This window comes from Cebidichthys violaceus, unplaced genomic scaffold (genome assembly GCF_023349555.1).
Source record: "Cebidichthys violaceus isolate CVI_PGR_0920_01 unplaced genomic scaffold, fCebVio1.0.p SCAF_20, whole genome shotgun sequence".
Taxonomy (NCBI): Eukaryota; Metazoa; Chordata; class Actinopteri; order Perciformes; family Stichaeidae; genus Cebidichthys; species Cebidichthys violaceus.
In genome coordinates, this window is record NW_027176373.1 from 2,067,541 (window position 1) to 2,081,198 (window position 13,658).

The following is a 13,658-nucleotide window of genomic DNA, read 5'->3' on the forward strand; positions in this document are numbered from 1 at the left end:
AGAGCATTGATTTTCTGTTTGAAGGTTTGAGGGTTCCACAGAAACCTTGAAATGTGTTTCACCTTACTGGAATATCAGTACTCATTTCATGACCTGTTGTACTAATTTTCCAGACGGCAGTCCATTCCGTTACTCTAATACGGCCTCAGGTTTGTTTTCCAGTGTGATAGATTGATTTGACTTACAGCGCAGTCTGTAGCAAGTGTGTCATTTGTTCCCTCGTCCGTAGTGCCACCGTTGCTTCTTTAGTATTGCTTGCCCTTAGCATCCTTCTCTTGGTGTCTCACTAGTATAAATTACATTGAGCTTGTGCACTGCAGCAGTTTAGCCAATGAGCGTTACTGTATATCAGGCCTTTAAAGAAGGTACGCTGTCTGTAGAGAGCACAAAGAGGAATACTGAGTTGTACTGCCTTTGTGATAGTCAACGTGAGAGTAGAATATTTACTGCTAATGATATCAGAAGCAGGGCAACCTCGCACATAAACGGCCCCGTCTGGGAAAATAAGGTTTGAATATTCAGGCCCTCAATGCCCAGACATCTTAAGGATTCCCCCTTTTGTGCTCACAGTGTGCTTTTATTTTGGCACTGCAATTTGGCCATTACAGTTGATGACAATTGTGTCTCAGAGGTCACATTAGAGCACTGACTGTTCTGTGCTTACTTAACTGTAAGTAGTTTCCTAGTTTCTGTCGAGGTGCAGGTGGTGAGGAGCTACAGCTTTCTGTGGACTGAGCTATGCTTTTGGTTCCACCTTTTCTGTTGCTACATATATACATAGCATTCCATTTTGGACCAATGAGTTATATATATGTGCATATTTTAAACAATACCTTTGGTGTTTGTTTCAGGAGACTTCCAGCGTGTGTGTGTGTGTGTGTGTGTGTGTGTGTGTGTGTGTGTGTGTGTGTGTGTGTGTGTGTGTGTTCTGCTTCAGCAGAACGTAAGCTAGACTTAGAGAAGAAATCTGACAATGTGAAATGACTTGCTAGTTGTTGCTGTAAATGATGCCGCAAGTACCAAAACAAAATTCTATTGGCCTAGGTACAAAAGGAAAGGAAGCTGATGCTGTTACACCCACTGCTGAACAAATAGGAAGTCGGCATAGGATGCTCAACAAACAACTGAAGTCTGGCAAGAACTAGAAATAAGTTTGCTTTGTTTCCATGAGAAGTTCCTTTAATGGATATAGTTATTAGCTCTAAACTTAGAAGGAAGGAAATATCGTAATGTAAGGAAATTTGTCCTCAACATTCCCCCCGTCTTTGATATTAAGGAGCAGTGGGCAGCCGGCAGCGTTTTTGATTGCCTCTCAACGGCTCTCCACATGGCGACGCTCGTAGCTCGCGAGTGGTCCAGACCTGTCGCGCAAATAGTCTGCAAATAGCGTTTCGCTAAAGTAGGTCCTGCTAAGAGGTACGGGAAAGAAAAACAAGAGGAGACATTGTACCACTGGAATGAATCACGAAGACGGTATTAAAACACAAGCGAACCCAGCAGGGAGTTGCTCTTGTTGAAGAGAGCTCCAGCTCTTCTCACCATGTTTTCACCATCTTTCAGTTTCATCAGAGACACCACCCCCTATTGCCACCACCAGTGTGGCTCTTAGTGAGTATGCCGCGGTGTGCAGTGTGTGTGTGTGTCTCTCTTCACCTCTGTCTCTCTTACCTGCTTGGCCTCACACTTTAGTGTAGATGTTCATGTCTTTCTGGTGTGGCTCATAGGAGGAGCTCGCCTCTGTAGAGTATAGCGACAGCAAAATGAGCTGTGTTAACACTAGACCATGATTTCACTAACACGTGTCAAGGACATGACGGTTGCCCTTCTAACAGCCTGACTACGGTGTTGTTGTTGTGAATGCATTAACACAATGTGTCTGTCCATGAAGACTCCAATCACAGCAAGACTCCTCTGATTTCGGTGCAGTGGATTTAGAGAAGGTTGTACTACTGTAAACCTGCAGTGACCTGTCAATGTGTTGACCTGGTAGACCTGACCGTTGAAGACCCTGGTAGACCTGGTCTACAGAACTCTAAGCGGACACTAAAGACTCATATAGATGTATCGCAAAACATAATCATGGCAACACGACATTTAGGCATAAGCAGTGAGTGACAGGATCCATGCTGACACCTACTACGTCTTATATCTTCAAAATTAGCATTTTTATTCATTGATGTCAACAACCAATGGGTTAAGCACTGATTGGTTTGGAAATGGGCTGTTCTCAACAATATATTTAGTTTTTTTCTTCTCAATGTATTGGTTCACTGGTGAGCCATTCTGACCTCAGAGGCACCATCCTGCAGTAATGCTTTTTCCTCCACCTCCCACCACCTACCAAACCTGTTTCTGCCGCTCTTCCATCTACATATCGTAGATGTCGTTGACTTTTCTCGAGAGCCCGTCTATGTTTCTCATCATTGCACCGGATCATCGATCCTTCGCGACAGCGTGGTTCACACTAGTCGTGAGGATTTGACAGGCAGTAACGTGAAGTAGAAATCCTGCACAGTCATCGAGATAACAGAGGAGCGATGACTCAGCAAGTGTCAGCAACACTTTGAAAGCCACTGCTGATGTTTTGTCATTTTATGTCGTGCAAAGAGCCAGTAAACCTATAAGTGATTGCACCTTCAAGCTAACTAACCCATCAAACTACTTATTGCTTTAATTCCCTGAAGCAACGTTCGAGAGCAACAGTATGTAAACATACGTGACTTGTGTGTTTGGTAGAAGGTCAACGGGGTAATTGTTGTCCGTCTGTCGTCGCTTCTTTTACCTGAGCTCCTGTACTGTGTGAGGATCGTATGTCCTTGCGGTGTTCCTAACCAAATCTCTCCCTTTGAACTCGCTTCTAACAACATGTGGCTTTACTTTAGCGTCAGCTAGGATGTAGTTGTTCATAGTGTGTTTTCTGCAAGCGCATCACTCAAAGCAAATGTCACGAATGCTTATAGACCGTATTTCTCCTGATGTTTCATGTGTTCATGCTGTTGTCTGCTGCGCTGTGAATCGTATTCAGTTGCCAAGATTTGTATTCTCAAAGCTGCAGAGTTTCCTCTTTTGACCCTGAATTCTAGTTTGTCCCTGGGAAGCCAAACAAACAGCTGTGTGTTTCTTTTATACCTCTAATTTGTCTAAAATGGCACACTTGGTGTTAGAGCGCACCATAGTTCAAAATCAGATTGGAATGAATTAATGTTGCTATCTAAAAACATTAGAATGACAGAAAATGTGTCCGAGGAAAAGCTGTTGATTATGTGAATGCATGAGGCAATTCTTGATGTCCAGTTTTGGTTGTATCTAAAAATCTATATCTTAAAATCAATTCATTCATTTATTTAGTATTCCAAGAACCAAAACTAAAAGTCTGGAATTACTTCATATATTCAGCAACGTGTTCATTTTCTTATAAAAATCTATTTATCGATTATTGTTTTTCTCTCGGTTGTTTGTGTTCCTTTTGTGTCATTTTGTCTTTAACATTATTGTTCATTTGTTTATTCTGTTGACATGTTTTCATCATTTCACAACTGTTGTCTATGTTTTCCATGTGCCCCTCGCCTCTCCCCCTCCCTCCTTCTCCTGTATTTCCCTATCAAACCATCATGTGCGTGCACATCATGTGACTTTGTCATGTGGCTCTTGCATGGTGCTGATGATGTCGTCTTCGCTGGCCAACAGAAGGTAATTTTTATTTTGTTTAGTTTGAGATCATTAAGATCAGCCATGATCTTTCAGAAGGCTTTTGTTAAACTAGATTCATAGGCGAAACATTAGAACCCTTTCACTTATTATTTGGCCATTTTTCATCCATCTTAAAGCCATTCTGTAAATATGTAGTGAACATTTAGTAAACATGCACTATTTCATCGTCTCATTCATCTTAAGGCCTTTTCTTCCTTCCAGCCAACAATGATGTTTTTGCCAATTCTCCATTGCAGTCATTAATTAACAATGCAAGACTATCTCCTCTTAGTGCCTTATGAAAAATTAATAGTATATTGGCAATATGATAATGGGAGAAATACACACCAGGGCCACATTCTCTTCTCTGTGGTTAATTAGCTGAGCTAGCTTAATGCCATTGTTAACTCTTTCTGATCCAGAAATAATAACCAGATGTCACATGTTATGGAAATGAGGTCTCTGATTTGAGCTCTCCAGAGCTAGCTAAGATGCATCTAAAGCGATCTGTTACAGCATGACATTCAACTCACGTTCAAAGGGAACTACGTCAACACAAGACTGTTCCGTTTAGGTGCAGTAAATTGCAATGATGCAACAAATCTAATTGTAATCTGTCTTTGTAAATCTCACTTTTGGTTACTAGAAGCTAGAATTGTTCCGTTTCAACGTGACTCAGAGGATGGATTAAATGTTTCTCTTATTTTCCATTTATTCAATAATCAATGTTATCAAAGAAAACTAAAAAAAACAAGATTATGAATGAAGAACTGGATTAGCTGGAAGAGAATTAACAACATCATGTAGCAGCATATTAGTCAGGATTAGTTATGGGACAAAGAATTAGGAACAACAGGGTTATTAGATACATTTTAATCCAAACACTTATATTTTGTGAATCCCTGGTGTGTTTTTTCTTGTCGTTCTTGTTTATATAAAACCTTGATTATTATTAAAGTCATAGATTTGATTTTGACAATCATCTTTTTTTTTTGTTTCATCAAAATGTTTCTTTTCGTTATTCACCATATTGAATGGCATTTAAACATCCCAAGAGCACGCTCACGAAGCGCCCCTGACTGAAATCTGCATCGCATGCACTGTTAAACAGTCCTCCTCCTCAACTTTTCCTCAAATGACACAGTAGCTCGCAGCGTTTCACTGATTGGACAGCGGCCCATTGCATTACTGCTGCATGCAAGTTTATTCCCACTTTCTTGTTGCGTCCTTCTTCTTCTTGTTCTGCTGTTCCCCAAAGAGTCAGTCCTGTCTGCATGTGGCTGTGTCTTTGGTGTCACATCTTCTTCTACATATGCATAAAACACTGAAAAAAGAAAAAAAAAAAAAAAAACGTGAATATGATGCTTTAAATGTACTGATTGAAACAGTAATACGAAGTTTAGTTTTAGTAATCTCAGACATTTGAGAGACCTGTTTAAGAATAAAGTTAGAATTATAGAAATAATGTCAAATAGATGAGAATTCTGAGAATGAAAGACTTTTGCTCTGAATGATAAAACGCTTTTGCAGGTTACTTGTATACCAGCAATATGCATAATTCATCATAAGGGTTTTATTTTAAAGTTAAAGCTGCACAGTGAAGCATTGCATTGATAATAGCGAGTATAGGCTAAGCGGTACTCTTACATTATCTTTCAGCATTAAACGTCATATCAGACGGAACCGTGACAATTTGAAAAATTCCAAAAAACGCAAACGAAGAATCACTGTACCCATCGGCATGTTTTCAATAACTCCTGTTCAATTCTATCCACTTTATGTCTCAGCGTACGCTGGGGGACGAGGGGGTATTCGGTCGGGGGTACATGTGGAAACCACGCCCCCTACAGGACAGTGTGTGTCAGTGGGAGGTCGCTGGGCGGCGCTCCACATGTTTCCCCTCCGTATGTGTAGCAGCACCCAAGATTTCCAGCTTGCATGGAGAAGCTTCTCATCCTAACCACCTCTTTCTCTGTTTTAGCCACAGAAAACAAACAAAAAAAAAAGAAAAAGACCTAACCAAGACAGATGCTTATGAATAACAATGCTCAATGTACCAAATGTCTACCTGCCACCATGTAAATGCTTCTGTCACTAACTAACACTTGTCTGATTCACTTCCAGCATCTGTCATGCTCACTCCAGTCTAGTGGAATGCTTGTTTTCAGCCAGTGCGCTCTGATGATTACAAGAAAAAGTGCCTTCATGCATTATTCATTTAATTAACTACAACCACAAAGAGTTTGAAATGTTGAATATTGGGTGTGGAAACATGATTACTGGCTTTTTTTTTTTTTCTGTGTCAATTTGAAATGTATGCCAATGTTGTTTCAATCCTTACCTACTTAGTGACCTCCCAACAAAAGCATGCATTCAAATCTTCATCCTTTCTTTGATTATGTAAGATATAATGAGAGGTTTTTTTCTTTCTTCTTCTGCCACCTGCTTGTGGGCTGTTCTTATCAGATTGTTAGCTCAGGGCAAAGGCTGTATCATCATCAAGTAGTCAGTTTAATAACATGATCCCAAGGCTAACTGTGTGTAGCCGCTGTACATAATTAATGAGTTTGGATTTGCTAGACTCCTCCCTTACAGTGGCATGAGACTAAAGGCCATGCAGGCAAAACACCTCAGCCTTCCCCAGCACAAGACTATGTATGTATTATCAAAAGTAATAGAGTAACCAAGGCCTACAGGCTCATTATCCAGTGACCCAGCAGTCATTACTCAGGAGGGCAGAGAAGGTAATGAGGAGCCTCAAGGAGAACAACAGCTCTTTGCCACGGCCCTCTGTCCCCAGCCTGTTTTCCTGAAAATTAAGTTCCCACATTACGAAACTGCACCGTCAATTATGTTTCAAGGGAACATATTTTATCCCGGATTTCTTTTTTTTTTTTTTTTGACGTCTCACTAATACGTTCTAATCTAAGTCCGCGTGGAGAGGATGGGTCAAACACAGGACTGTCACCCGGTGGAGGCCGGTGTTTGTGCCCTGTGTGTTACCAAAAGTCACGCACTTATTTTGACACAAAACATGGTCTTTTACGAAACCTAACCAATTATTTGTGTTGCCTAAACCTAAACCTAATTTAGAATGCAGTTTTGAAACCGTAAGTGTTAAAACAGAAACAGAAAATGTTGGTTTGAAACGTATATTTTGTTCAGAAATGCTGAGATTCGACGTATCTCTGATTTGCAGAAACGTACAATGCTAACGTTTTTATTCTGGAAACTGGGTTGCAGACCCTTCAAGCTGCCCTTAAAAGGATATTCCACTCAAAATATATCTTTGATAATCAAATACTCCCTCACTGTATGCTTGAAAAGTGAGTTCATGTTGGTCCCAACAAGTTATCAGTGCCTTCCAAAACTGTTCTAAAGCACCATGAAATGATCGTTTCCTGATCTGCCATTGTTAAAGTTTGGTTTGGTTTCGACACAAACACTTTTTTTGGTCGCGTTAAGGAAAGATTGTGGTCTGCGCTAAAATATGTACTTTGTTAAGTTTAGGAAATGATTGTGGTTGTGGTGAAAATTAATCCAAAAAATGACTTTTGGTAAGAAACAGTGAACAAACAGAAGACTCCTGTGTCAAAGTCCAACACTTTGTGACTCAAGACTCAAGTCCTTGTCAGGAAAACAGAGACATAGATCCTAAAGTGGGCATTAGAATACCCAGCTAACCTTTTCGCTGTTTGGAACTCCTGTGTAAACATAAAGCTAAAAGCTTCTAATTCCTAGTGTGTGTTTGACAAAGATCATCATTGCATTTAATTTGACCACTCTCTTACATAAACTAGTCAGATGTAGCCGCAGATCTGATGAGATAATACCAATGGATAATGGATATGGTCAACATATGACAGCATGGAGCACTGGAGCCAATGATCTGCAGGGATTTGATTGGCTGTGTTGTGCTCCTTGATTGGAAGCACAGTAGCTAACTGCAAAGAATGGTGTGAATGCAACCGCCATATACATGTATACTAATCACGGTTCATTGGTTTGTCCTGTGTAGGGGAACCCAGTGCCCCCATACTAGAAGTCAAGGTCCAAGAAAGGGGCAATACTCTTAAGGTCAACTGGATCAAGCAGGACGATGGCGGTTCCCCCATTAAACACTACCTGGTCAGATACAAGGCTGTGAGTATCCTGAGCATGGAGGTAACTTGGTACCACTTTGCAGCTGAAATAAACAGTGTTTGGAAATGTTTGCCAAAACAACTAGAAAGCAGGAATAAACTTCTAGCCTGACAACAACTCTCAGACACATTAAAGCACCCTTTCATCAGAATGTTGAAGCGGTCCTTCAATGCCTGGGGACCTTCATTGCCTCCTAAATCATCTTCTCAGGAAGGAGTTGGCATCTCTGGGTTGTCTGTTGCCCCCAAGACGCTTCACTAATACAGATTTGAGCACGTTAAACTGAACCACCTCTAACCACAAGCACATTATTTTCCTTTTCACATGGCTTTTTTTTTTGTGTGGAACTGAAAAATGTGCTGTAAACTCTTGTGTAGCTTATTGAAGAACAATGCGCATTGGCCAATTTGAGAATAATAATAATAATTCTCAAATAATCTGAAATGAGCCTTTTTCCTCTGTGTCTGTATAGAAGGAGCACAATCCCAGTTGGTTACCCAGCTTTGACTTTTGTCTCCTCCGCATTCCTTTCCTCAGAAGCACGTATCCGACTGGAAACCAGAGATCCGCATTCCCCACAACAGTGAGTATGTGATGCTGAGCGGCCTGGACTGGAATACAGAGTATGAGGTTCACGTGGTGGCAGAGAATCAGCAGGGCAAGTCGGAGCCCGGCGTCATCTCCTTCAGAACAGCTACAGACCCCACTACCATCCCAGGTACTGTTCCCATCATCTCACCCGAAGCATCCACACACAGCAGCCACAGTGCACCAAGGCTTCCACCGTGACCAGAGAGGCTCTATTGTTTGGATCCTTGACTATTTACCAGGTCTTTATCCAAAAATGTTGCTGGCTGGCTTGCGAGTAAGGGTCTGACATGACTCATCTGTCTCCGTCTGGGGAGGATGCATTGTTTACTGTACTGTGCAGTTTGTAACAAAGTAGAACTCAAGGATTATGGTATTTGCTAAAAGCAATACAAAGTTGCATGTAACATCGCAGCCTATACAGAAGACAAAGTCCCACAGAAATCTGTGAAATGAGCACAAACTCTGAAGTGCATACAGGGTGTTGCAGTCGTGATTAATGAGACGAATATATTCCTCCAACTTGAAAGGATTTTCGTTACGGCGATATGACTTTATTATCAAATGAAAAGTTTTACTGATGGTTAAAATTACAACAGTAAACCCTTGTTTGAGATTAATGTTAGATTAAGTCCAGGAAACTAAACTGAACATTGGGAATGGCTGAGTTTCAATGCAGACTAATTATGATAGATAGATTATGGCCAATGAGCAGAGTGGGGCATTATTTCAACACAATACGCTTGGCCTGAGAGTCGTTACTTATTGGACTGTAGAATTCCTATTTCTATTTCCATGCAATAAAGCAGACAGCAATTTGGCGTTCTTCTACAATAGTTAACAATTACAGAGTTTCTCTGTAGTATTTTTGTAGAGATGTACAATTCTGTTTGGGAACTAAATGACAAAACAATTGAAAAGACAATGAAATCAGAATCGAGTCTATGGGCCAAGTAAGTTCAAGCATGCAAGGAATTTGACTCTGGTTTTCAGTTCTCCTTTAAAGACGAGTGAATGTAGAGAAAGATGCACTCAGGTGTGCTGACAAACAAAGACAACAAAGCTATGAGCCGATGCGTTGTCATCGAGCAGTAAGAGTGCTGTGCGTGCCTCAAAAGTTGCTGAAAAATCAAACTTTCTTGTAAGTAAAAATACGTAAGTCACGACTTGAAGCTGGGTCGTCCAAAGTTTATATTCCTTTTTACCATCGACCTGTACTCTCTTTCTTTAAACTTTAAATGTCAAGCCTCGGCTCGTTTCCAGCTATGTCTCCTCCACCTAATCCTTTCCTGTTGGAGAAGTACACTTCTAAGTGTTTTTCATGCACGGAGCACCCTATTAGCATTTTAAAATATTGTGCTCACTTTCAGAGACAAAGTCTGCATAAGAGTAACTATTGAATCCATATGAAGAGCAGATGCATACATTGGCTATATATATATATATATATATATATATATATATATATATATATATTCTCCTCCTTGATGCTTTGTTGTTACAGATAAAGCTCAGCATCATGGTGCTCTGCTCTCCTGCTGTTCAGCAGCTCCTGTAAAGCAGCCGTTACAGCTCAAGTTCAGTGAGCAATGAAGTCGGACCAGATATCAGTCAGACCCGGAGCATTTTGTCCAGTTAATACCAAATACTTCTCTACCCATGTGGTCACGGTCGGCCTTTTGTTCTGTTGTTGTTGTTGTTGTTGTGTGTGTGTGTGTAAGGTGCACATTTTAACTTGGGCTGCCTCCCCATTGCACTATACCTGTGCTATAAAACAACTCATCTGTTTGTCTTCGACTGAAAAAGAACCCTGTCAGATTTTCTTTCTCCGTCTCCCTCTCCTGTCTTTCTGACATCCTCCCCCTTCAGTTTGAGGGTTTTTTCTTCGCCTATTTTTCACTCAAACCACACAAAAGAGATTTTGATTGCCCAAATAATTTTTTCCCCTTTCAACTGTCAAGTGAGCATCAAGGGATCTAATAAAAAAAAAAATTACACCAAAATTACAAACTAGATTTCAAGCAAAATAATTGGTGTCCCACATGTCAGATTTATGAGAGATGAGAAACATTTATGAAAAAGTAAAATGAATAATTATTGATTACCATTGTGAACGCATTATGTTTACCACTGAATCATGCCCTCATGCTAAGTAATGCCCCATAATAGATACAATATATTATTGCTCGTTTAGTGCACCGACCTAAAGACCATGATGGACCATGATGGTAATACCTAGTTTAATAACTATGTATGTTTCCAACACATGGGTGCTTTTGTAAAGTACGATTACAGTAACGGAACCCTTTAGGGTCAACATGTGCCAGTCCAACTGTTTCCAATGTACATCCGTCATAATTAGACAAAAGTCTGCTTAGGGCAGGGGAGGTAGGATTGGTCAAACAAACGCAGGACTTTCACCCAGGAGACCGCTGGTCGTGTCCCCTCTGAAACTAAAAGTCATCGTTGACGTCTTCTTGTCACGTCGGTCGTTAGTCATTTGAGTTGTCAGTATCGTCATTCAAGTGAGCCACTAGTCTGGTGAGTCGTAAGTCAGTCAAACGCAATCCTTTCCTGACCCGCAGTAGTTTTCTTGCCTGAACCTAAATTGCTTTTAAAAGACACTTTGCATGTAATGAGCATATAATAACCAGCATCCCTGACACAACCAAAAGTGACGCTAGAGGGCTACTTAGAGCGTCATAGTTTAAATTGCGAGGCCACAGACCAAGCCTCTGTATTTGACCAGTCAAGAGTCAGAACGTATTGGTAAAACATGTCGATATTCTAATGATGAACCCTAAATCCTAAAACGAATCCACAGCTGATAATGGTCCTCAACACGTATCTCATCATCTTGCCCCGCCCGCTCATCTTTTTTTTCCACATTTCCTCTTCTTTTTATTCAGTCTATGAGACTCCATCTTTCTCTTCCACTGATACGTATAGTGGGATTCACAGTTCAGGGTTCCGGACTGACCTGAATATACAGTGTGTGGCCTAGTTGAGTGGGGATGCAGCCCTAACAGCCTTTTTGCATGGTGCCACTTCCAGCTGGATTAATCTCGACTGTTCTTTACTGGAGACCCCTTAAAGGCAACGGCTGCCAGTGCATGGCACAAAAAGAACCCAGTTATTTTCTTTTTCATGCGCTTTGCTGGGCAACAGCCATATAGCAGTGGGAGGTTTGGATCATTGTAATACTACCACAGCAGAGGTTCACATGGGCTTCATCCAAGTCAGTCCCCCTTTTAATTCCCGTAATTACTTTCATTTCATGTTTATTTTGTTGTTGTTTTGGGATGTCAAGTATTTCTTACACGTTGCTGCTGTTTTTCCTTCACTTCAAGACATGTGGAGGAAATAGCTGAGGTTGTTTATTTTTAGCTACAACATCTGCATTTAATTTCAGCAGCTTTCACAGCTGTTCCTGGTAATGTTGGCTTAAAACTGCTGCTCTTTTCTAAAAAATATATACACTGGCTCTGTGCGCTAAATTGGCACTGGGACACAAATTGCCAATGCCGGGTTGATCCAAGGTTGAGTTTCAATCTGTTTTCATTTGTTTTCATTTTTTTCAAACACATACTTAAAAAAAAAAAGCAGCCACAAACACATATTGATAAGTGAATGCCTATTAGAATGAAAGATCTATGAAAGCATCTCGGTGTTAATTTGACTCTTCTTTGGGAAAAATTGATCTCTTGTGTAAAAAAAAACAAAAACATTTTCATAATTTGGCCTGTGTAATTGCTGTTCTCTGCAGATACAGCTGGGCAGCATTTTTTCGTGCCACGGAGTAATAGAAGACGAAATGCTGCCCAGCTGTGGAGAGATAAAACTCATCATAATTCCTGTGCCAAACAAGTGTCGAAACAAACAGTCAATTTGCTAGTATGGACACAGAAGGGGCAGGTGTGTTTACAACTGATCCATCCAAATCTCCCCAGCTAAGGCTGACATTGGAGTAAAACTACAAATCACAGCGATTAACTTCTGCGGTTTTGATAACGTGAGATCACCCTTCCATCCATGCCATAGACTTTGACCTTCATAACCAGCTTTTGTTTTGGATGTGTGGTTTTGCATGGGCCATTCTCCCTGCCGTGACCAGTGGTGTAATGGTAGCTGAAGAAGTGGCCCTACTGTGAACTCTGCCACGCCCACTCCTTTCTGCCTGTGTGCACACCAGCCATCTGTCTGGTGCCGTACTCGACTACAGTAGACATCTTAGTGCTTCCACCGCTAAAGAATCTAGTGAACAAAAAAGGCGTCAAAATAACATTTTCCCTTTTAAAACTCTTTTTTTTTTTTTTTTTTGACCTGATCTCTGCTCTTTTGTTCCACCTGTAATATGTCTATCCTTTACGAGACGACTTGCCGCTCCAATATTGACTGTTTACGTTCACAAAATACTCCAAATCTGACAATATTTCAAATTTGTTTCGGGTCATGTAAACAGCATATTCTGTTTGGATAATTCCGAAGTGGGCGTTTTCCCATTAAGACATGTGGGATATGTTGATATTATTCGCGTTGTAGGAGCGTTCTGTGGATGTGTATACACACAATTAGGAATATGTCTAAATTGGGGGGTTTTCAGAGTTTACGCCGGCCTCCTATGCATCGAAAAAACAAACCATAGCCTTCAGTTTGCAGAGATGCATCCCCCAAAAAGAAAAGTACAAATTTCTGGTTTGAAGGAGAAACACAGCTACTTTCAAACCAGCCTGTTCTCCCAGAAATACGTGATATGACTTCCTTATTGCGCGTTACATGGTGGTGGCACTTAATGAGTTGAAATCACCTATCGGCTTCTTGGAAACAATGCCAATGGAAAGTAAATAACGATCCCTTGTTCGGGGGTGGACACACAAATTAAATGCATCCACGGGACTATGCATGCATGCACGGCTGCATGTTAATGTGAATGTTGGTGAAATACTCAGTTTTATTTGGCAAGTAAACAGCTTAGAGCAAATATTGTCTTTTTCTGAATAAAGGCAAAAAAAAAACGGAATAATTTGTGCATGTAAACATAAGCATCGTTTCCTTGAGCATTCACTACTAATTGCAACAGCAAATGTGTTTTGAAGGAAACATAATGCTGCCCAAATTTCATCGGCATAAAGAGAAAACGTTTCTAATGAATGTATCTGCAATCTGGCAAAATGTAAATCAGAACATAAAATGCAGCTAATGTATGAACATAGTGCTGTTGTTTTGCCAGTAGTCGT

At 40.7% G+C, this 13,658-nt stretch overlaps 1 protein-coding gene across 7 annotated transcripts in view; it reads left to right on the top strand.

The window, feature by feature from the left end:
• The window catches only part of ncam1a (neural cell adhesion molecule 1a), a 233,470-nt gene that overhangs the window by 198,792 nt on the left and 21,020 nt on the right, over positions 1–13,658 (top strand). For 6 of the 7 annotated variants that reach the window (XM_068715643.1, XM_068715645.1, XM_068715644.1 and 3 more), the window contains 2 exons: positions 7,709–7,833; positions 8,371–8,551. In XM_068715643.1, the coding sequence (XP_068571744.1) occupies positions 7,709–7,833; positions 8,371–8,551 (306 nt within the window). Of the gene's footprint in view, positions 1–1,560; positions 1,609–1,937; positions 1,941–7,708; positions 7,834–8,370; positions 8,552–13,658 lie in introns of all 7 variants that reach the window. The other variant, XM_068715650.1, reaches the window with a different exon arrangement.